General features: G+C 39.4%; 2 protein-coding genes across 2 annotated transcripts; one reads left to right on the forward strand and one right to left on the reverse strand.

Annotated features, from left to right (window-relative positions):
- The first annotated feature begins 483 nt into the window (after positions 1-483).
- SEPP1 (selenoprotein P, plasma, 1) lies at positions 484-5,782 on the forward strand. Its single transcript, XM_010155562.1, is given in 4 exon segments — positions 484-674; positions 2,672-2,884; positions 4,510-4,627; positions 5,153-5,782. Coding segments are annotated over 4 exon segments (1,152 nt in total).
- A 1,167-nt stretch (positions 5,783-6,949) lies between these two features.
- Positions 6,950-20,235, reverse strand: CCDC152 (coiled-coil domain containing 152). Its single transcript, XM_010155561.1, has 8 exons — positions 20,149-20,235; positions 19,083-19,188; positions 12,113-12,181; positions 10,942-11,006; positions 9,354-9,456; positions 8,554-8,681; positions 7,559-7,645; positions 6,950-7,072 (listed from the first exon to the last, which is right to left on the reverse strand). Exons 1-8 carry the CDS (start codon positions 20,233-20,235, stop codon positions 6,950-6,952), a joined length of 768 nt encoding a protein of 255 aa, XP_010153863.1.
- Between the last annotated feature and the right edge of the window lie 1,962 nt (positions 20,236-22,197).

The following is a 22,197-nucleotide window of genomic DNA, read 5'->3' on the forward strand; positions in this document are numbered from 1 at the left end:
AAGTACTGTTAAACCAGTGAAATCGCTCTGGAATCTGGAGTGAAACGCTTTAGATTCTTACTGGTGTAAACTGGCTCTATGCACTTGATCTCAAAACACAAGGGATGAGGCCACTTAAAAATCACAGAAGTGCTAAAAACAGTCAAGAAGAAATTACAAAGAGGAAGAAACAACAATCAGTAGCATTAAAAGAAAATCTGGCTGTTCTGGATACTTACTTTTCAGCTGTTTACATACAACTACTGCCTGTTTATTCTAGGGGAACTCCACTGCAGGATGAAAGAAACGTGCTCAAGCAGTGAAGAAGCTCAAATTTATTCTTACAGGGTTTGGGTTTGTTTTTTGTTTGATTTTTTTTTTTTTTTTTAGCTGAATGGGGTCAGTATTCTGCTGTGTTTTGTTATGGACCTTTCAGAGTCTGATATGTGTTGAGGCATTCATCTCGTTCTGTTTATTTTCTCTCTTTTCAGACAAAGCCCGGCCATGTGGGCAGGGCTGGGGCTAGTTCTGGCTCTCTGTCTCCTCCCAGGAGGAGGGACAGAGAGCCAGAACTGCAGGGAGCCCCCGGAATGGCGTATTGGGGAGGAGAACCCAATGCTGAACTCCAGGGGCTCAGTGACGGTGGTGGCTCTCCTCCAGGCTAGCTGATACTTGTGCCTGCTGCAGGCTTCCAGGTAAGCATCAATTGCTTTAGAACGTGGCTGGCCAGTTTTTTAACGCCATCTGAGGGTAACACCTGTGCTCAAGTACAGATGCACTCCATGAACTCCTGCTTCCTGAAATGCCACCCTCCCAGCTGGCACGGGTGACCCACTGACCAGGATAAACTCTGAGAGGGAGTGTTCTGTGCCCCTGACTTAGATTTGTTGCCTCTTGACTTAGTCTGGGCTGGCAGGTCGCTTCTCTAGATTGTATTTACAAGTAAAAGTATGATCAACTGCGCATTAATGAAACCCAAACCACATGAAAACCCAACAGAAACAAGAGCTCCATGTCAGATAGCAAAGATGATGAAAGTAGCAAAGATGCTGAGGCAGAAAAACATCCTAATTCTCTGACATGGCTAGAACACCTGAAACAGAGAATCCTGTGATCACTCCTCTTTTGATGTAAAATCTGTAGGGTAAAAGGCAAATCAAAACATGTGCTTTTAATGTGCTTTCCCAGCCCCTGTTCAGAGGTCCTAGATATAAAAATAATCCAGAGGGTAAAGGCTGGCCTTCTGAAAAATAACTGAAGCATTCAAGGGAATCATCAGGGGTATGTTTTCATACACCACCTGAGACATCAGTGTTCTGGTTTCCACAGCCCACTTCTGTGCACATAATTAAGTATCACGATAATAATAGCAGCCAGAAAATAATACTGAGTTGGCCCAAACAGGAATGGCATACAGCCCTTCTCTTGGATTCATTTAGTGATTGTGAAATCATTTTGGTTTAGAAATCCACAGTGCCGCTCTCAGAGCTTGATTTTAGTCACTGTAATAACACCTTGGCTTCCTCCTCTTGGCTGCGTAGCTTCATATTGTAGTAATCTGTGCCAGTTTTCGAGAACTGTGTTTGAAAAAGTGGTGGTAGATCTCTGGCTCCATCAAAGCCAGAAGTGTTTTTGGTGGTTGGCTTTCAAGGTAGTTGGGGTTTATCATGTACATTTAAGAAATGTTTTAAAGAATCTTTCAAGCTCTAGACTATGTCATAAAACAAACCAAAAGAAAAACCCTAAAAGGGTTTTCTGGAGCAATTCAATAGGAAGAACACAAATAAAATGGGAAAAACCCCACTGCAAGAAAGCAGCTTCCTGTACAATAGAGCAAAAAAAAACACCTTTGTGATGGGATGCCACAGGGGAAGACTAGTAACTGCCAGCCAGGTCATGCACAGATTCTGTGGCCATCCTTTTGACCCAGTTACTGTAATGTCCCTTTTCTGGCTATTACAGAAAATAGCCATGTCAAGAGGACAGGGAGGGCTATCAGCCTTTTACTGCAGGTTTGCTTTCTTGATTATTCATCTGCCTGCTGTATTTGCTGTGTGCATTCCTTAGCCAACTATGTGACCAAAACCTCAGCGTTTAAATGAAGACATCAGATAAACTAACTGTGTCAGACAGTGAAGGGCGTGAAAGAACTGAAATAAAAACAATGCTGATGTCAGTCTGAAAACAGCTGTCTGCTTTACTTAGAACTGCATTCTACTTAGAAGGGCAGGAACCACAGCATATTAGCTGTCCTGGAGTCTGGTTTGGTGACAGTAGAGCTGACAGTCATGGCAAATGGCAGGGATGTTTTAACAGGGTTACATTGTTGCCACTGAAACTAGGAGAAAATAACATTTGCTGTAATAACAGCAAGATGGAGCATATTAACTTCTGTTTGACATGGCAAATCTTATGAAGGGTAGATTTAGATTGCACATCAGGAAGAAGTTCTTCACGGAGAGGGTGGTGAGGCACTGGAACAGGTTGCCCAGAGAAGCTGTGGATGCCCCATCCCTGGAAGTGTTCAAGGCCAGGCTGGATGAGGCTTTGAGCAACCCGGTCTAGTGGAAGGTGTCCCTGCCCATGGCAGGGGGGTTGGAACTGGATGGTCTTCATGTCTCTTCCAACCGGAACCCTTCTGTGATTCTGTGATTAATGATTGGTGGTCTTGCTTCTTTACATTCTCCACTAGGTTGGAGGACCTGCGGGTGAAGTTAGAGAATGAGGGACTGGTCAATATCTCGTATGTGGTTGTCAACCATCAAGGAACTTACTCCCAGAGGAAATTTCACCAACTGAAAGAAAGTGTTTCAGACTACATTACTGTCTACCAGCAAGATGAACAGCAGCCTGATGTCTGGACTACCTTAAATGGAAACAAGGATGACTTTCTCATCTATGACAGGTCTGTGTTTAGAGGAGAACATAGGAAAATATTTGCATGTATTTAGAGCAATGCTTTGTAAATCTCTATATTATTTATTTGATTTGCAAGTAACCTGATTACCTCACAACAACAAAGACATCACAAACAGCTTCTGAGTTGTGCTCAGTAAAACATTTGTGCTTTTGCTGGGAAAAGGAAGGCCCTAAAAGAAAAGTCTGCTTTTGCTTAAACAAAGCTTTCTTTGTAACTGCTGTGGATTTAGATCAGTGTAACTGAGAGTAGAATTGGATAGCATGATTCAGGCCTTACACTGGGTTTATTTTCAGGTAATTTCACTACATCCATGCATGTGAATGCAGAATCAAAGGAGGAGAGCTGTTTAAGTTCTCATCAAAAAATTTTGCCCGGAGTTGTTGAAAATGTCATGTAGCCATATGGAAAAATTAGTCTTTAGGTGAAACTTAAACCTTTGGAAGAAAATAGCTTTTTGATCATAGGATTCTGGGACATGTATCTTTTGGCAGAACCAAGAATAATAACTCTTTAATTGAAATCCTGATTTTTCACTTTTGATGTGATGGAAATTATCAAACAAGTCTTGCAGTGGTAATACGTCTGTCCTAACTACTATCCCGTTACTGCAGTGAACACTCTCTGTTCATTCTGAAGCATAACTAAGCTTAATAAAGAATTAGAAAGTTACTTATTTTTAGTAATGTGATGAAACTGCACATATTAGCTAAATGAGGCTTGTGGGATGAAACTAGCACTGGAATGATCTTTAGAGAGCGATTGCATGTTAGAGCATCAGGTTGCTGTCCTACGACAGACCAACAGAACAAGACTGTACAAAGTCCGTGGAGCAGCCCAAAACTGATGCCTGGCCCACAGCATTTGAAGGGTTTAACAGTTTTGTGCTGTCGACACATAGGATACACCTACACAATGAATTAATTTAGCCATGATCGATTAGGATTCTAGGACTGCACATCCTTCCTGTGCCTTTATCGGCAGCGGGTCTTTGCTGCTGTGGGTCCTGGATGTGTGCTGCAGAGGGCAGGGAGATGAGGCTGGAGGACCATGTGTTGACGCTGTAGGTGGGGTGCTTACCAAGGTGCCCGTGTGCACAAGCTGTGCGTTTACTCGAGCTCCTTTGAACGTACCACTCCTGTGGTCAAGCGCATACCAGGACGCTCAAGGACAGGCACCACGAACCCCTTCACGCGCACGGCGTTGCTCGTGCAGAGGCACTGCCATGCACATTCCAGCCAAAACACACATGAGGTTGCTCAAAAACATTCTCTGTGGGGTTGCAACAGCCATGTGGCAATTTGTACCACTGTGCAAACAGCCCTCCTTACTAGCGATGTGCGTCTGTGACCAGCCTGCGTTTGCTAGTCTAAGTGCCACTGAAGTAGAGGCTTCTGCCAGCAGCTACTCCATCAGCCAGAAACCGTGCTTCACACGGCTGGCTGATGCAGCTGAGCGGGCAGGCGGATGCTGGTTTCGGATGGAAACATTCTCCGTGGGACTGCACAGCGTGGGTGGGTCTGTGTGGATAAAGTAAGGTCTGTTAAGAAGAGGTATTTAATTTTAGGTACACATTCATGTGCCCGTCACTGCAAGGTTCTTTCTTTCCTTAGATGCGGCCGTCTAGTGTATCATCTGGGTCTGCCCTACTCCTTCCTGTCTTTCCAATACGTAGAAGAATCCATTAAGATTGCATACTGTGAAAACAAGTGTGGAAACTGCTCTTACACGGTATTTCCTTGTTTCATTCTAAATATACTAGGAAACTGGACTTGACTGGTACTTAAGAAAAATTATTTCACTGTGGTTAATCCAAAAAGACAGGATTTGGAACGTACAGATTTCATGTGTCTTGACAGCAAGCTTTTAAACGCTTTTTCGAAGTGAACTGGATGCAGTGTGCAATAGCCTGATTATCTGAATTCCTGTTCAATGGGAACAATAACTTTTGATTCCATCCCACAGTTTTCCAGCTACATGTGGGACATAGGCAGGTCAGATGTGGAATCCTAGAAACAGAATGCTTTTATTAGCAATTCCTTGAGCAACAATTCCTAAACGTTTACATTTATGTTGTCAGTGGTGTTGTAAAATAAGGTTCTTTTCGAGACACTCCTGTCTTTCTTGGGTGAGGGAGCACGCATCATTTAAAACGCCATTTCAGGTTCTGCAAGGATGCTGAGATAACTGGTTTATATAACAACTTGTTTACGCAAATACAATGCCTTGTGTTCAGTGCAGGCTTCTGTTTTGCAGGAACCTCATCTTGATGGTATATGCGAAAACATCACTAAGAAAGCAGAGGACAAGCTGGCAGAGATAGAGCCCAAACCCACAGGACAGAATTCCCCTCACCTCAACCCGCACAGGCACAGGGAACACCACCACCATCGCGAGGGCAGTCGTCATTCCAAAAATGAGGACAAGCAGGCGCCTGGATCTCAGAGACATCATCCTCACAGCCGTCGGCGTCATAGAGTTTTTGGCCATAGCAGGCACGATCAGACAGGGGGTCACGAACAGGTAGATGCTGTTCCTCCAGGAGAAAGTGTGGAAAGTGCACAAGATAAAAAGCTATGAAAAAAAGGGAAAACCAGCTGTAAGAACCAGCTAACTTGAAACTGGCAGCAGACAGCATCAGACTCAGCTTCTAGCAGCTGATGCTGCCATTGACGACACCTTTTGTTTGAAGAGCTGGGAAATGCTGTCACTTGACAGTGTCGAGGAGCACTGCCAAACTCTTGCAGGTGACATGGCCAGCTGTCAGCAGAGGACATCACTGAGTCTTGACAGTGACGTCTGCTCACGGCTGCCTGACAGTCGCCAGCAGCAGGGGCAAGTGGCACTAGTGACACCTGACAGTGACAGGAAGAGGCAAGCAACTGAGCCTGAAAAGCAAACTAAGCACCTGAAAAATGTAAGGGACTCCTAGCACCTAAATTCGGATAGCTGAGAGAGTGGAAAGGTTAACAGATTGTTTTTATTGCCCCCAGTTAAAATTATACCAAGAGAGGTGTGTAGAGTTAAAATATTGTAGAGAAGTGGACTTGTAGAGTGGTGCTCTTAGAATTGCACCATACCTGTCAAATTCCATCAGCGAAGAGCTTCATCACTCAAAGGAATTTAATTGACCTGTAGTTTGGTTTTCAGTTGCGCAGGGAACGTGTCGGCATTTTTCATTAATTTGTCTGTCTTGTTTCTCTTCTAACATTCTGTTTGCATTTGTGAGGACAGGAGCATAAACTATGACCTAGGGGCTCCTGTCTGATGTTTTGCAATCAAGAACAGAAGATAACCAAAACCAGATATTTTAATCATTTTTTATTAAGAAGATGGAAAATACTCAGAAGTTATTGTTGGGTTTGGGGATATTTTTCCCTAACCTGGGGATACAAATTATGTACAAGAAAAGCTTATTCCTATGTGACATGCCTAAGTAACATTTTATCTCAAACGTAAGATACAAGCAGGAATTGCATTATTTTAAATTAACAGATTTATATTCTTAACTTCTGTGGCTTAGAGACGGTATCAGGGTCCACTAATACGTACTCCTACAGCTTGTAAAATCCCACTAAATCAAGTGATATCGTGCCTAAGGTCAGAAGCAGAGTTCTAACAACTCTTCATGTACAATCAGTATCTATCAACAAGAGGGAGGGGTAGAAGGAATTTAATCTTGGTTTAAGTTTATCTTTGTTTATAACAGCGCTGAACTCGATAAACCTGTGTTGATCACTAAGGTAATACACCACTCTTTAACTTGTACAAGTTCTCTGTCTGTAGTTTAGCATTCCTAACCTTTGATTCACTGATGGTTTAATAGGAAGATTATTGCTCCTACAAAGCCTGCATATTTTTATCATGAATGCTGATTAGCAAGAAAGTAGTACTGAATATACACAGAATGCATGCCTTTGGAATATCTGTCAAGAGCATTTTCAATAAAAGTATTCTGTATTTCTCCATATTTTTGATTTCAGGTGCACAGTTTGAAATACACTGTTTCTATTTCCCATTATACACACTACTGAAATACTTCATGTCATTAACTCAAAATCGCCTCCGTTTTAAGTGCAAGTCCTGGCCTTTATTAAGACGTTGCTCTAAGTCTCTTATGGTGTTTCGGAGAATTTCAATTTCCTTGTTTTTCTCCTCCTGGAGATGCTGCAGCTTCTGTAAAAAGGCAAGCAATGGCTTCGCTGTTAAACATCACAACATTGTAACAATGCAGTATGCTGTTGCTGATGAGAAATGTTCTAAGAATACTACTTTTCTCTATTTTGTACAACAAAATTACAAAGATGAGTTCCCAAGGTCCTGTTTTTGGACATCCCAAAGTTCCAAGCCTACAAAACCAATAATGCACACAGGTAACTCATATCGCCATCATTTATGTCAGCTCTCTCTTAGGTTCCCAGGTTACCAGCTCCCTACTAAACCCACTTCACGTGTGAGCTTTTGCCGTCGAAGCCCAGCTACGTCAGCATCGTTGCAGAGACGTGATGCTTGCTGCCTAGAGCGGGGAGGGGGGTGTGGGAGAGTGAGTAGAACTGACATGTAAGGCATGAAACACGCCACCCCACCCCCCACCACCCATCAGAGCCAACACAGTAGAACCCCAGGGAACTGCCGTTAACCACAGGCCATTAACGCACATACCCTTCGGTAGATACTTTGTGGCAAGACAGAAGCATCCGGCAATGATTTTGTTGTTTTATTCTGAACTCTTGCTAATTTAGCATTGAACTGAAAGAATCATGAAAAGACAAAACGTTAAGAACCCAACAGGGAAAAAAGTATTTTAAGTAACACAGGTGAAATCTTCACTTTTTAAAAAAATTGATTTTGTGCCTGGAAGTACTACTAGCAACCTTATCTACTACTTAATCCTAGGACAATGAGGCCACTTAAGTTTATTTAACAAGGAATGCAACTGCAAGCTACGCTTCTTAAAAAAATGCCTCAAAATATTGCAAAAAGTAAATAGTACAAATACTATAATCCAAATACATTTAGACAAACAAGATGACTACTGAAAATCTTTTTGCAGGCTCCACAACTGCAGAAAAAAATGCAGAGGGTGTTAAAAACCTCAGAAACCATCACAATTCCTTCACGTTCCAAGGAAAACTCAGTCTGAACACTTTCACACCTTACTTCTTTTTTAATATGGGAAAAGTTTGAAGCATTTCCTCAACTGTTTCTGTAATGAGAGTGGCTGAAAGCCTGTGCCATGAAATACACGTTGAATTCTGTGCTCAAATCTCCATAGCATTAGAAGTCTTTAAGCTTTGGAATGTTATAAAAAAATGTATCTTCCCAGCATTCAGAAATTGAAAAGAATAAAAATAAGCAGAAAACTTTTTTTTTTTTAATAGCTCAAAAACTAGCCAAATTTTCAAGATAATTTAAAGCAAACCAAGAACAGAGCAAACGTCAGTCTCCCTGTACAGTCAGTAGAGCTCGATTTCTGAGTAGAAGAAACTCAGACACCATTCCGGGAGGCAGCACATGCCACTGATCTCTACAAAGACATTCATTTTTTAAGATTCCATTGTATTACTTTGTTAAGTAATAATTGACATTTTTCACTAAAATCTCTTCTAAGTTTACCCAAAATCCGACTGATCTCTAACTCAGCCTCTAATGCATACCTCTATCTGCAGCTTAATTATTTCATTCTGCTTCTCTTCATTTAAAATTTTCAGTTGTCTAGAGAGCTCTAATATTTCCAGTTCTTTTTTCTCTCTTTGTTCTCTATACTCCTCTTCCTTTATTTCAACTAGTAACAGAGTAACACCAAATAAGATGGTTATAAAAGATGTTTAGATGGAAAAATTAACATAAACTCCCAAATATTAAAACTTTTTGAACAGCAGGTCATTGTTGCATGAGAAACCAATTTCATTCAAGCGAAAGCCATACTTTTTGTGTGAAAACTACCTTGTTCCAGCCCACTAAGATAGAGCCTCTTTAAGGCACCATCACATTTTACAGTTTGTCTGGCTTTTTCTAGCTAAGTGCATGACCAAAAAATCCTACTCTTCAAGCTTATGCCACTAATGAAAAAAAAAGAAGAAATAATTTTTTTTTGTTTCAGTATTATTTATTTGTGAAAATAGTGTCCTACTCTCCTGAGCATAGCTGGAGGGTAAGCTAGACTCCCGAACAGCAGTCTAGTTTAACCCAAAATACCATTCTTTCAGATTTTTAGGTCCAAGTTTCCAGCATCTGTTCTACCTGTCTAGGGATTTCTCCTCATCTTATGTTGCTGTACCATTGCCTCTGTCTACTCTCTTGAGCAAAGATAGAATCCAGTTAAACACTGTCCACTTCTAGCTTTCATATGTTTCCACTAAGAAGTGCAGCTTGTACTTGGCCTGGATAAAGTATCTCCAACAGGATACAACATGTTTTATCCAGTTTTGTAACATCCACTCTTCAGAGAACTTACTTTTTTTCCTTGTATCACAGTTCAACTGTGCTATTTCTAATTTGTGGTCTTCCTCTTTGTTTTTAATTTCTATCATAAGTTTCTCAATCTGATCTTTACATTCCTGCAGATGTAAAAAGCTTTATAAAAATCTTGAGCTTTCTGTGCGAAGCGCAACATTTGTGTCAAAATGCAGAGTGCTCTGGAATTCAGTACTTGTTTTATCCTCGAACTAACACACTCAGAACGCCCAAGTACGTCTTACACAACCTGGCTGAAGTCCACAGATGAAAAATGTAGCTGATTTCATTGCATTACTATCAGTCAATTTCACTGCTATCTGTTAATATAAAATTAGAAATTGCACTTATTAGGAGAACAGGCAAATGGAGGCTCACTATTTCTTTGCCCAGTCCAGGATCTGATACAGTGCTGCAGTTAGTTAAGTGACTGTGGTTTTACTTCTGTGGATTTTTGACGGTAAGATTGTGTAATAATAATGGTATTTAAAGTATTGCAAATACTGCTTGTACCAAGGATTCCACAACTTCATACTGGCAGCCGTAGAAACATCAGTGGTATCAGCAGAAGTGTTGCTGGTGGCACTGATGTTCAAGTGCAGAGGTTGAGCATGCCTATTGGAAGTACGCTCCAATAACCATTCCAGAATTATCAAGGAATTGACTGTGGCTGCCAATGTGCCACTCTAAAGCTCTTGTCAGAGCCTTGTGACCGGGTAGGCAGCCACCCAGCAGAGCAGTGCTCGAAGGCACTCATAAAGGCAGTGAAACACTTGGTGGTGGTTCTATCTGTGGGCACAGTCAAGTGCCTTCAGAACAGTAACAGGAAGTTCCACTATGCCCATACATGTATATAACGTACAGAATCTCAGTTTTCTCATGTCCTTCAGAAGGCATTACTGATTCTATTCTCAAAATACCAAGATATCAGCTCCATCAGTATAGAAATATAACTCATAGTTAGTATAAACACAGGCAAAGAAAATCAGCAGTGAGATTCCTAGTCCTATACAGGTAACAGATGTGCAACCTTGGCGCAGAGAACTAATGCGACGTGTGTCTAGCCCTGCTGGTGTTACCTCCTTTCCACAGGTGAGTGGCATAGATAAACAGCAGAGGGATGGTAAATGGCATTTGTCACGAGGCACAGGGACCTATTATCTATGGAGCATTTACGCCCAAAGAAACTGTAGACAAAATTCAGACCATTCTCGATTCTCTCGCAGTACAGCAGGCACTGTGAATATCAAAACCTTATTTCCACACAAAAATGTATTTTAATGCAAGAGATTAGATTTTAGAATGTAAAGTTGAATTTAAAGGTAAATACGGCTAAAAAAAGAAGTGCATCTTAGACTGAGACAGAGTTGACAGTGCTTAGTAGTTTTGACCTCTTAGTCCCTCTATCACATTCTCATATGGATACTGTTGTGAGAACAACCCTCCTCTTTTTACACATGATAAATGCTAGGAAAAGTGCTACAATAATGGTATCAGCAGCAAACCCAACAATATAAAGGTATATGAACTACTATAGTAGAATATAAAATATTATTTCTCCACCTAAAGAATGATGGTTTGTGACGTACCTGTTCACAAGCCTTTAATTTCTCTTCCAAGATGTGAATGGTACTCTTCAGTCTATCGTTTTCATCTATGTAAATAAAAAACTGTAAGGGACACTAAGAAGTACTAAGTACTAAGAAGTAATAATGCTTTTTTGATAGTATTAAGCATGAAAGCAGAATAAGGAAATTACTTTCATGTGTTGACTTGTCTGCACTTTAAGAAACTTTTTTGTGGACATGATAATCATCATGTACAGAACTACATAATCACATCCTCCATATTTTTAACATGAGAAGTCATACTTTAATTGTAATATCTTCCTGGTATTACTACATTGAACGATCTTTAGCCTTCTGATAAGTGATGCATTCATAAAAATCTAGATGCAAAGTTCTTTTTGGCTCAGAAAACAAATGATTATTATCATGCCTACAACAGTTTCAAATTGGAAGATGCAACTTTTTAAGTACTTGTTTCCCAAACACTAGAAAGTAGTAGCTCAAAACCAGAATTTAGAAAAAGCAGATAAGATAATGCTTTTTTTGACCATTAGAAGTCACTGTGAGTATTAAAAGCAGCCATATACTTCCATTTTTTTGAGCTACATTAATATTTATGCTAATATGCCATAAAACATACAGTGGGCATAAAATTAACTGCATGGTATACAGCTGAACTGGTACAAATTGAGCAAATATTTATATATTTTAAATTAAAATAGAAATGAATGGTTGTAAAGTATTTATGGATAACAGCTAAATTGTAATAACATTCAACTGAGGATTAAGGCACTTTGTTTTAACAAAGCAATAAAAACTGTACATAAGTGCCTTAATACACTACAGTACAACGGTTGAATGATACCGTCTCCCTTTCTCACTTTTTGTAACATTGCCTGCGCTATGCTAAAATAAATTTAAAGACCAACTATTGATTAAAAAAGCCTCACAGAGGCAGAAATTTTACATGCAGATTCTAAGTAGGATAATAGCAATAGACATTCATTGAACATATAGACCACCAAAATGTGCACAGAACTGATTTTTGATTTTTTTTTTTCCCCTTTCTGTTTGGCTGTCAGTGAGTTTCTCTCTCTAAATAAAACCAGTATATATAGACAAAAAAAATAAATGCTTGCTTATGCTAAATTACAATAGAGTACAGTATATATAATAACATTTTTGCTTTTACCTTTCACGTTACACTGGTTTTCAATGGTTTGTGTTAGACCCTTTATCACATTCTGTAGAGCAGAACATTCTAAAAGAAGTGAAAGATCCAGTACTTTTTAATAATTTCTTCACCACTTTAATTTTGTATTTTGTTTATAAACTTTTCTTAAATATTTTATAATCATCCTTCATTAAATACTAGTCTGTCTTACTGACTATGCAAATAACTCAGATTATTACTGCATGGTTACTGTTTAATTTTAGCTTTCAGTTTGACAGTAGATTAAGAACAATTTTATCAAGCAGTAAGAACAATTTTGTAAAACGATTACATTTTTGTTTCTAACCAGAAAATAAGGATGTTATTGTTTTCTGGGCAATAATGGAAGTTTTCCGTATCAGCATTCCAGCAATTTGATGTAATTAATGAAACTGAGGCTTCCTTTCGTGACAGCATTTTTGCCAAGATTCCTTTTTAACAAGACCATCATTATCCACTCATTGCAGTTTCTCACCTACTTTTTAGTGCGTATGAAGGTTCATCTGTGGCTCAACATAAACTTGCATCAGAATATGCTACTATAAACCCACCATCTAATTTCAAATGAGTTATGTAGATATGTATATACAGGCAACTTGTTATCAGTTTATGTTTTTGAATTTAGTAATTTTATTTTTAAAACTTGTATTTTTAATATCTGAAGACCATATGGGCAGGCTGCAATATGACATTTGGTTTTCATTAACTACTATTTTTTATCACTTACATTCCTTGTAAGCTTATCAGTAAAGTTACAGAACATTCAAAGACTGGGAAGTCTGGGGACACTACAACTGAGGTTGCTTACTCTTAAAACCTTTCTTTTTATTTCCAGAGTTCCGCTGCATTTCTTAAGTGGCTTTCAATTTCCACAAACAGATAAAGTACGCTAAATAACAGTTACTCATCTCGTAAGACCAAAGCTCTGTTGAAAATTGTAGATGACATAATTAAAGACTTCGTTGTATATAATGGAGTAAGGAAGGTGAATTAAGATCCCAGCTCAGAGATTCAGTTTCTCACTCAATCTTTTTGAACTTTAGCCTGTTCCTCCGTCAAGTCTGTTTTCCATGCAGCCCAGTACGTTAGCCAGCTGCATGCTACCGTTCCATGCGTCTAAAATAACAGTAGAGGGAGCACGAACAGCACAGAAACATTGCCTGCCCTCAGCTCCTGTACTGGATGGAAAGCGTTTGTGGAAAAATCCTATTCAAAATCAGAAGCGTTAGGTTAGTAGGCTCATTTGTAGCAAGTAGTTCTACTCACTCCTATTTGAAAATGTATGGAAATAAACCCAAATGCTTGCAATTCATTCACAAAATGGAAAAACATATCTGCATTGGAGTAAACAACAACACAGTAGCTAGTCTTAAAATGAATCACAGCTATTGAAGCTCAAGCCACTCTTTTGTCCAGTCCCAAGAATATTTGCTTATCTCTCTTATCTTTACAGGATGTATCTTGGCAAACCTCTTACATGATTAACAGTTGTGACTGGAAAAAAAGACCTAGAACCCATAAGTTTTGCTTGCCTACATTAAGAAAGAAAAAGCAAGATTTTGCTAAATGGTTGCAGCTTTGAGGATCACTGGTATAGCATCTGTTATGAATTCTGTGTGGTTCCTTCCCGGTGAAGAACACTTGCAGAAAGACTGAACAGCCTAAGTGCTCTTTTCCCATTTTTAGTATCTATAATTTATTGCAGTTTCTTCCATCTGCATTTATAATTGAATATATTGGCTTTTTTTTTTTTTAATAGGGCAGTTACATCAACCACTTATTCTTTTAACACCTCTGAAACACTAAGTCAACAAATACGCAATCCTGAAGACGCTGTGACAATGTGGCATTCCATGTATCTGTCCCACCTTGGTTACTTGGAAGCATTATCTACCGCTACAGAGCAATTGTGACGAGAAGTATTTAAAGAAAATGAAGTAATTGTTTGAAAAAAAAACCCCAAACAAACCCACTAATTACCCCAAAATGGAGCCACTTTATGTGTTCTATAGGCAATAATGTGAATGTTGTCTTTTTGAAAACTATAGTAGATTTTAGTTCAGACTTGTAGCCTGCAACACAGAGCCCATTTAGTCACCACAGAAAATATTTAGGAGCAGAAAATAAGAATGCCAGACTTAGTGTGTCCTAAGTGGATCTGCAGTGATGCACACTAAACAAAACCTGTGAATCTCACCTTTGTTTAGCAAAAAACAAAACAAAGCTCATGTATGACCTTTCAGAACAGGCCACTGTTGAGAAAAACAACAAAAAATGTTTCTACAGATACATTAGCAATAAAAAGAGAGTCAAAGAGAATCTCCATCCCTTATTGAATGCAGAGGGAAACACAGGGACAAAGGATGAGGAAAAGGTTGAGGTACTGAATGCTGCCTTTGCCTCAGTCTTTAATAGCCAGACCAGTTATCAGCTCCCTGAGCTGGAAGACAGGGATGGAGAGCAGAATAAATTCCTCACAATCCAGGAGGAAGCAGTTAATGACCTACTATTGGACACTCCCAAATCTATGGGGCTGGACAGGATTCATAGAATCATAGAATCAGAGAATGGTTTGGGTTGGAAGGGACCTTAAAGATCCATCTAGTTCCACCCCCCCTGCCATGGGCAGGGACACCTTCCACTAGACCAGGTTGCTCAAAGCCTCATCCAGCCTGGCCTTGAACACTTCCAGGGATGGGGCATCCACAGCTTCTCTGGGCAACCTGTTCCAGTGGTTCACCACCCTCTCTGTGAAGAATTTCAGGGGTGAGTTGAATTACCCTTCAATTCCAAGGGTACTGAGGGCGTTGGCGAAGGAGCTTGCCAAGCCGCTCTCCATCATTTACCAGCAGTCCTGGTTAACAGGGGAGGTTCCAGAAGACTGGAGACTTGCCAATGTGACACCCATCTACAATAAGGGGTGGAAGGAGGATCCAGAGAAGTACAGGCCTGTCAGCCTGACCAGTACAAGACAACCAGGGGATCAGGCCCAGCCAGCATGAGTACTGTGTTCAGTTTTGGGCCCCTCACTACCAGAAGGCCACAGAGATGCTGGAGCCTGCCCAGAGAAGGATGACACAGCTGGTGAAGGGTCTGGAGAACAAGGCCTGTGAGGAGCAGCTGAGGGGGCTGGGGGTGTTTAGCCTGAAGAAAAGGAGGCTGATGGGAGACCTGATCGCTCTCTACGGCTACCTGAAAGGAGGGTGTAGGGAGGTGGGTGCTGGTGTGTTCTCCTGGGTAACTGGTGATAGGACAAGAGGAAATGGCCTCAAGCTGTGGCAGGGGGGGGGTGGAGTGGGTATTTTACTGAAAGCGTTATTAAGCATTGGAAGGGGCTGCCCAGGGAAGTGGTGGAGTCACCATCCCTGGAGGTATTTCAAAGATGTGTAGATGTTGTGCTTAGGGACATGGTCTAGTGGGTAGAGTAGTGGTGGGTGGATGGTTGGACTAGGTGATCTGATAGGTCTTTTCCAATCTCAGTGACTCTGTGATTCTGTGATGTATACACTTGCCCAGTTGCTCATCTTTTCCCACCTTATCCTTGGTTCAAGTGTTTCACTCTCCTCTCCTGAGTTTTAGAAGTTTTCTTTCTTCCTTTGCATTTCCTTCAGAATTCCCAGTCCTTTTTTACCTTAAACAGTTTAAGACTTCTGGCAGTCAAGGATATCAGGGAGACTTCAAGTTCTCACTTGTTTGAGATTTCTTGGGGCGCAAAATGCCACTCCTATTTCTGTTGGCAGTATCACTGCATAAGAACCATTCTCACAGCTAGAACCTGATGAAATAACTGTTGCCAGAGTAAGAATGGAAGTACCTATGCCACATTTGTCCCTTGCACCTCCTCCAGCTCTGCACAGGATCCCTCTATAACCTCATCAATAATAGTGGGTTTTTTTAATCCCACAGTTCTGTGCCTTTCAAAAAGTTTTACGAAGAATGGAACTATTATACGCAACACGTTTAGTGCTCTGATTCTGAATTCATGGCATGTTATTAGCCCTTCTGAAAGGTCAGTGTTGCAGGTGAATTTGATAAAGGTGCAAAGATGATTTCTATCTATTTCAAAAAGAAAAAGCAAAATGCTTTAGAGACATTATATACTTGCTATTATTTATAATCACTACACCAACCATAATGTCCTTTTGAAGTACTTTTAATGTTATGGTCACTGCTGATCTCCAGTAACATGGTAACTATTTATCTGGAGATTCCTCTGACATCATCCGCATCTGATTATGGCAATTTTCTGCCCAAGATGGTTTGTGAAACTCTGCTCTCTGATCACCATTAATCAATACGGTTCAAAAATACCAATTTAGGAGCACTTCATGTCGTGATACTTAAAGTGTTTTCCTCATTGTTAAGCACATTAACCTAATAGAACTGCCATAACAACTGTCTTAATTTCTAAATACATTCTATCTGTTTGGCATCTCTCCTTTACTTTCCACTTCCTTATTGTCAGTTAGCTTTCAGAGTCACCACCTGGGTGTCCCATGTTGTTACAGGTTCCCGCTTTTCACTTTTTTCATTGCTGCTACTAACAGCTCTGCAATCTCTCTTACTCACTGACCATTATCCTTGGCTTCCAACAATTCTGCCTCCTGTCTATATTTGTACTAATTTGTACAATTACCATGACTTCAATATTATTGAGATTTGTTTTTTCCTGGCTATCCCTGCTGCTAAAACTTTAGTTCATATTTCATGCTGATCGTTCTGGTATTTTCACTTGGACTTCTGCCATCCACATTTTTTTTCCATCGTTTGTTTCAAAATAGCTTCAGAGGTTGTTGAGTTCTATCAACATAACTGTCTCCTCAAATCATTTCAGTCTTATCGAAGTGAGGCACCACTATTTACAAAGCTCAAATCTTTCTTCTGACTTTCATCTATTTTTGGTCCATTCTACTTCCACAGTCCTTGTTGCAGTCATGCCAGTGGCTCTGATTTCCTGCATTGTCTCTTCCACTTTCTCTGCTCTTAGCCCATAGATTTTACGGTAAGAATAATTTCTTTTTTTGGTCTACCTTTTCCTTTCCCTTTTTTCAATCTATTTTGTATAAACCCCCTCCTCACTGCTTTTGTCAGTAACAAAGCCTGTTTCTGAATAACTGTCCTGCATTGTGTTTTGTGCTTAACAGAGAAACAAATGGCTCTAATGAGTCAAAGCAATGTTCCATCCAGTTCACTATCCCACTTCACAATGGTCAGTAAAAGATACTTCAGGAAAGGGGGAAAAAAGCTGGGTAAACACTACCCCTAATACATCCTCTCAGCTTCCAAAACACAAGAATAAGGGAGACCCAAGTGGCAGGTACTGTCTTTGTTTTTAACAAATCTGTTACTTTTTGTTACGTGATTTTTTTCTAATATTTTTGGAGTAATCTATACTCCTGTTATCCACAAGCCTCTGTGGAATTGATTTAACAACTTTATTTTGTAATGTATGGAAAAATTCCTCCTTTTGTTTGCTTTAAATCAATCAAGTTCAATATCCATCTAGTTCTCTTATTGCATTAAACAGTGAATATTCATTCCCTAGTCACTCTCCCTGTGCCATTCATAATTTTACAGCTATGAGTCATATCAACTCTATTCTTTCTCTTCAGGCTAAAATGCTTCCAGTCAACTTAAGCCTTTTTTCAGATGTTCCAAAATTGTGAGGAAACCTGTGAGGGCCCCAAGTGCATTCTCTCCCACCCACCTACCTCCTGGGTGTTTGGCTGGGCTCAAGGCCAACAGAAAGAGTACAGCTGGTGACCTGGAAAAAAGCTGTTTGAAGAGAGCTGGAAGAAGACTCAAAAATGGCAGCTTCTCCTTCCCTTGGCAGCTGATTTAAAGCTGAGGCTTTTGCCCTTGGCCTACCCTGAGCTATGCTGCAGCTGTGTTGCAGCCACATACCATATAGAGATATGCCCTGGCCATGACCTAGGGAGTGACTTCCTGGCTTGATTTTGGACCTGTGTCCTCACTATGGACCTGCTAGTGATCACTAGGCCATGTCTGGTCCTTGTTACCATTTCTGGACCTAATCCTGACTCAGCCTCCTGTCCTGACCTTGGACCTGCTCCATCATTACATACTTGAAGCCAAATCACACAAGCAACTAAGAAACTTAATTCTCTGTGTTATCTTGGAGCACCAGTTCCACCAGTCTGACATGCCATCTCCAATTACAAGCAAGCTTTGACCTTTCAGCTGGCGGCAAAATATGCATTCAAGAATGCACCTGGCTCATTTTTCAGTGGGCAAAATGTTTCTGGTGACCAGGTGAAACATAACATTTGTCATATTGATACCAATGGAACAGCTCAGCTTGGGGCATGGTAGTGTGAGTAATGACCTTACTTTTCCCAAATATTGACCCTGTTGTTCTACACAGACATCTGAGCTGCTTGTGGATTAACATAAGTAAAACTGCTCATCTTAATTTGCTCAGAAATGCTGGCATCATAAATTGTGACAGTTCACTAGAAGCTCAGGAGCCCCGTAGGGATGGGAAAGGTAAACATTTTGGCACAACATCATAAGGCCTACCAAGCTCATCTGATCCTCTCCCTGTTTCCCTGCAAACATATTGTTTCCTTGGAAAAGGAGGTAACATATTCAAAAGGAAAAAGACAAAGTAGAAAAAATGAAAGAAAATACAAAAGGAAAGTTTTTCTTTCATAGGAACCGCACGCACTCAAAAATCTATTAAGGTGAATGGATATTAACATCAACTGGAAAACAGTTATTGCAATGCAGTTCTTAAAATATGTTTATGGATTAAAGTTATCTGGTTTATGCAAATGAGATGGATTCCAATATATGACCCAAGATTAAGCATTACTCATTTTTACACAGTATCTTAGATCCTGCTATTTTATTTTTATATTTTATATGACTGAAAATAATGGAAGTATTTCTCAGAACTTCTTATACTGTTTTTTGAAAAAAACACTACCTTCTTTTACTGATTCCTCCTTTGATTGACTTAATGTTAACAACCTGTTACATTTTTCCAGTTGAAGAACCAGTAGGTTATTTGCTTCATTAATTTCTGATATCTTCTAGAAAAGTGGAAAAATACTGAAGTTATTTTAATGTATCTATTGATAGAAGTTTTAAATCTTAGTTTTACATGAATATAAAATTTAACATTTTCATAACACTACAGCCACAAGCCTGTATTATTTGCCATTCTGGAAATTCCATCATAAAGGACAATGTTGTACTTGAAAGCCTGTGGTATTGATAATTTACTCTGCAGAGCTAAAAATGCCGACTTACATCACTCGTTATAAACTGGCTTGTTCTCAGCTCTGTTGTCTGCAGTCTGGATTAGTCCTCAGCAGGTTTCTTTCCAGTGCTTTGCATAAGGGGCTGTTAATACCCTTGCTGAGCACCAACATAAGTAATGAGTATGAATAGGAATTGTTATGTTTTTTCTCCATAAGAAATGAGATTTCGGGTGCCCCTGATTTACTGATTGGATGTTCCTGATATGGATTTACTGATCAGGATCAATCACCCGTTGATTGAGAACTGGCCGATGTGGGTCTAAGAAGAAATGCAGCACTGATTTTCCTCAGCAGATCAATCTTTTAAGAACTGACATATACATAAAATAAGGAGACCTCAGTGCATATGGAATACAAGAACACATACTCCTGCTATGGGAATGATGTATTTTTCTAGAATAAGGAACAATTTCCGCAAGAATAGTCCAGCAAAGCTGTGTAACATTATTTTCTCCTGTGGCAGCCTCTGATACAAATGCACACTTCCATGCTTTTGCTGAGAAGCCAAAATTGGCCTCAGAACCATTAAAATTCTAGCACAGACTCCACAGAAGTAACTGATATCACTCTGAGACACAATCAATACAATTTCCAAACAAAATTGGTATTACAAGGCTTATTAATAAGAACAAGCTGATACCACTTACAATTTTTCACTTGAAAAGCCTATCAGATTTCACAAAATATTTATAGATAGCAGTTTCAACATTTTTTACCTTCTCCACTTACCTTCTCTATCTCTGAGAAGTTATCTAAAAGTTTATTGAGGTTCACAACACTGATTTTCTTCATAGCTTCGTCATGGTTGTGACTCATTTATTTCTGGACCATATAATCCAGCAGTTACTGTATAAATAAAAAATAGACCTATGAATTCATATATTTATCGTTCCTAGTATGTCAAAAGATTCACATGTGCAAATGTAAGCAGAACAAAGAACACTTGTTTTTATAAACTGAAAGTACTTTTGCATGTGAATCCAAACTCCAACCAACCTAAGGTCTTGCCTTTCTAGGAAACATGTAGTATGTCAGAAAGCCTAAGCAAAATCTATCAAACGCTTAGACGATATAGCTGAATTTGGAATTTTTTTTCTGCAACTAAAAAATAAACCTGAATCGACTTCCACAGACAATTTTAGATAAATGTAGTTTTAGATAAATATATTCGTAATATGCACACAGGGTCCTTTTAAAACGTGAATCCAATTTCTCTTTAGATATGCTGCTAAATCAGATTGGTCTTCCTGTCCTCACTTTAAAGAGTAGGAAATTCAATCAGCTCAAACAATCACTTATTCTCTGCTGTGCATAATTTAGAGGCAACAGATAATAATTTTATTAAGTTTGATTAGCTTAAAAAATGTTACTTAAGCAAATGAGATTTTACCAGGCACACATTAACACAGGATCTGGACCTTTTACCTGTGTAGATGGCTCTAATACCTCACAACTCAGGCTTCAAGTTACTTACACATTTTATTATGAAAAATTTGCATTAATAAATACAGCACATAACCGTACCATATAGGTCAAAAGACAGTATGTGGTAAAGCACTCATATAATTCCAGATTATTAACGCAATTCCTATTTTTAGTGGAAACTGTACTTACAGAATCTTCAACTACATTTGCAAGATGATCTGAAAGATATAATATGAATACTTCTAAAAACATTGAAACTATTTCTGAACATCAGGCTTTATTCTATAAATTCTTCACAGAGAGGGTGGTGAGGCACTGGAACAGGTTGCCCAGAGAAGCTGTGGATGCCCCATCCCTGGAAGTGTTCAAGGCCAGGCTGGATGAGGCTTTGAGCAACCTGGTCTAGTGGAAGGTGTCCCTGCCCATGGCAGGGGGGTTGGAACTAGATGGTCTGTAAGGTCCCTTCCAACCGTAACCATTCTATGACTATATAAAACAAAAATTCCAGTACCAGATAAACCATTATTCCAGACAAAATTATCATGTGTATGTGGTAATGTATGAGCTGTCTTTTTACAAATAACAAAAAATTGCCAAGAAAGAGAAGTTAGAATGTGTGCACTACCCAGAAACTGAATGGGCTTCCAGAAAGAAATACTTGCAGTAAAGTTAGGCGGAAACAGATATGCAAATGAACAACTGCTAAGCACGAACCAAAATTACATAACTGAATTATTTTCTCAGTCATGCAACATTTACAAGTCTTTATGTATTTGTAACTTCTTTACCAAAGCAGTAAGATATTGGTTCTGCTCATTTTTGTCTGGTATCTGCTGTTTCCTCAGAGGGACTAAAACAAATTCATTAGCTAAAGCTAATTTTTTTTTTTAATAAAAAATTTTATTTATGTAATGTTAAAGAACCAATGCTTCCAAGTTAAATTAGCAGTTTTTTACTGTTAGCAGTCTTAATGACTTCTGTTATTACAATGCAATGACTTGTTAACATGGAGTTTAAAATGTTTATTCAGAATATTCCATTCTGTAAAACAATTACATATCTCAGTATTCTAGGAGTTAATAATCTAAATGTACACTATGAATGCGAAGCCCTATCTTCCCAGCCCTCATCATGGGCAGTATCTTATTTGTTTGTCAATTGCCTTTTTTTTTCATCATGCTCTTAAAAGTGTGTTTTACCCTCTCAATTTTGACTGAGGATGGGAGTTCAGGAGGCTGCCATGTTGTGTGCCGTTTCATTTGTGTGTTTCCTTATTCCATGGCATCATATTTTTCCTCAAGACAAGATGTGCTCAGTACTTGGCAGCATTAGGCAACAGTGCCACTGGGAATA

This window comes from Eurypyga helias, unplaced genomic scaffold (genome assembly GCF_000690775.1).
Source record: "Eurypyga helias isolate BGI_N326 unplaced genomic scaffold, ASM69077v1 scaffold41077, whole genome shotgun sequence".
Taxonomy (NCBI): domain Eukaryota; kingdom Metazoa; phylum Chordata; class Aves; order Eurypygiformes; family Eurypygidae; genus Eurypyga; species Eurypyga helias.

Excerpts from the sequence above, each read along its gene's own strand:
- CCDC152 (XM_010155561.1), bottom strand. The coding sequence starts at position 20,235 with ATGAGTCACAACCATGACGAAGCTATGAAGAAAATCAGTGTTGTGAAC. Across the intron at positions 12,182-19,082 it reads GGAGGAATCAGTAAAAGAAG|AATGTTCTGCTCTACAGAAT; the intron begins GTAGTGTTTTTT and ends CACTTCTTTTAG. Across the intron at positions 9,457-10,941 it reads AATTAAAGGCTTGTGAACAG|GAATGTAAAGATCAGATTGA; the intron begins GTACGTCACAAA and ends TTACATCTGCAG.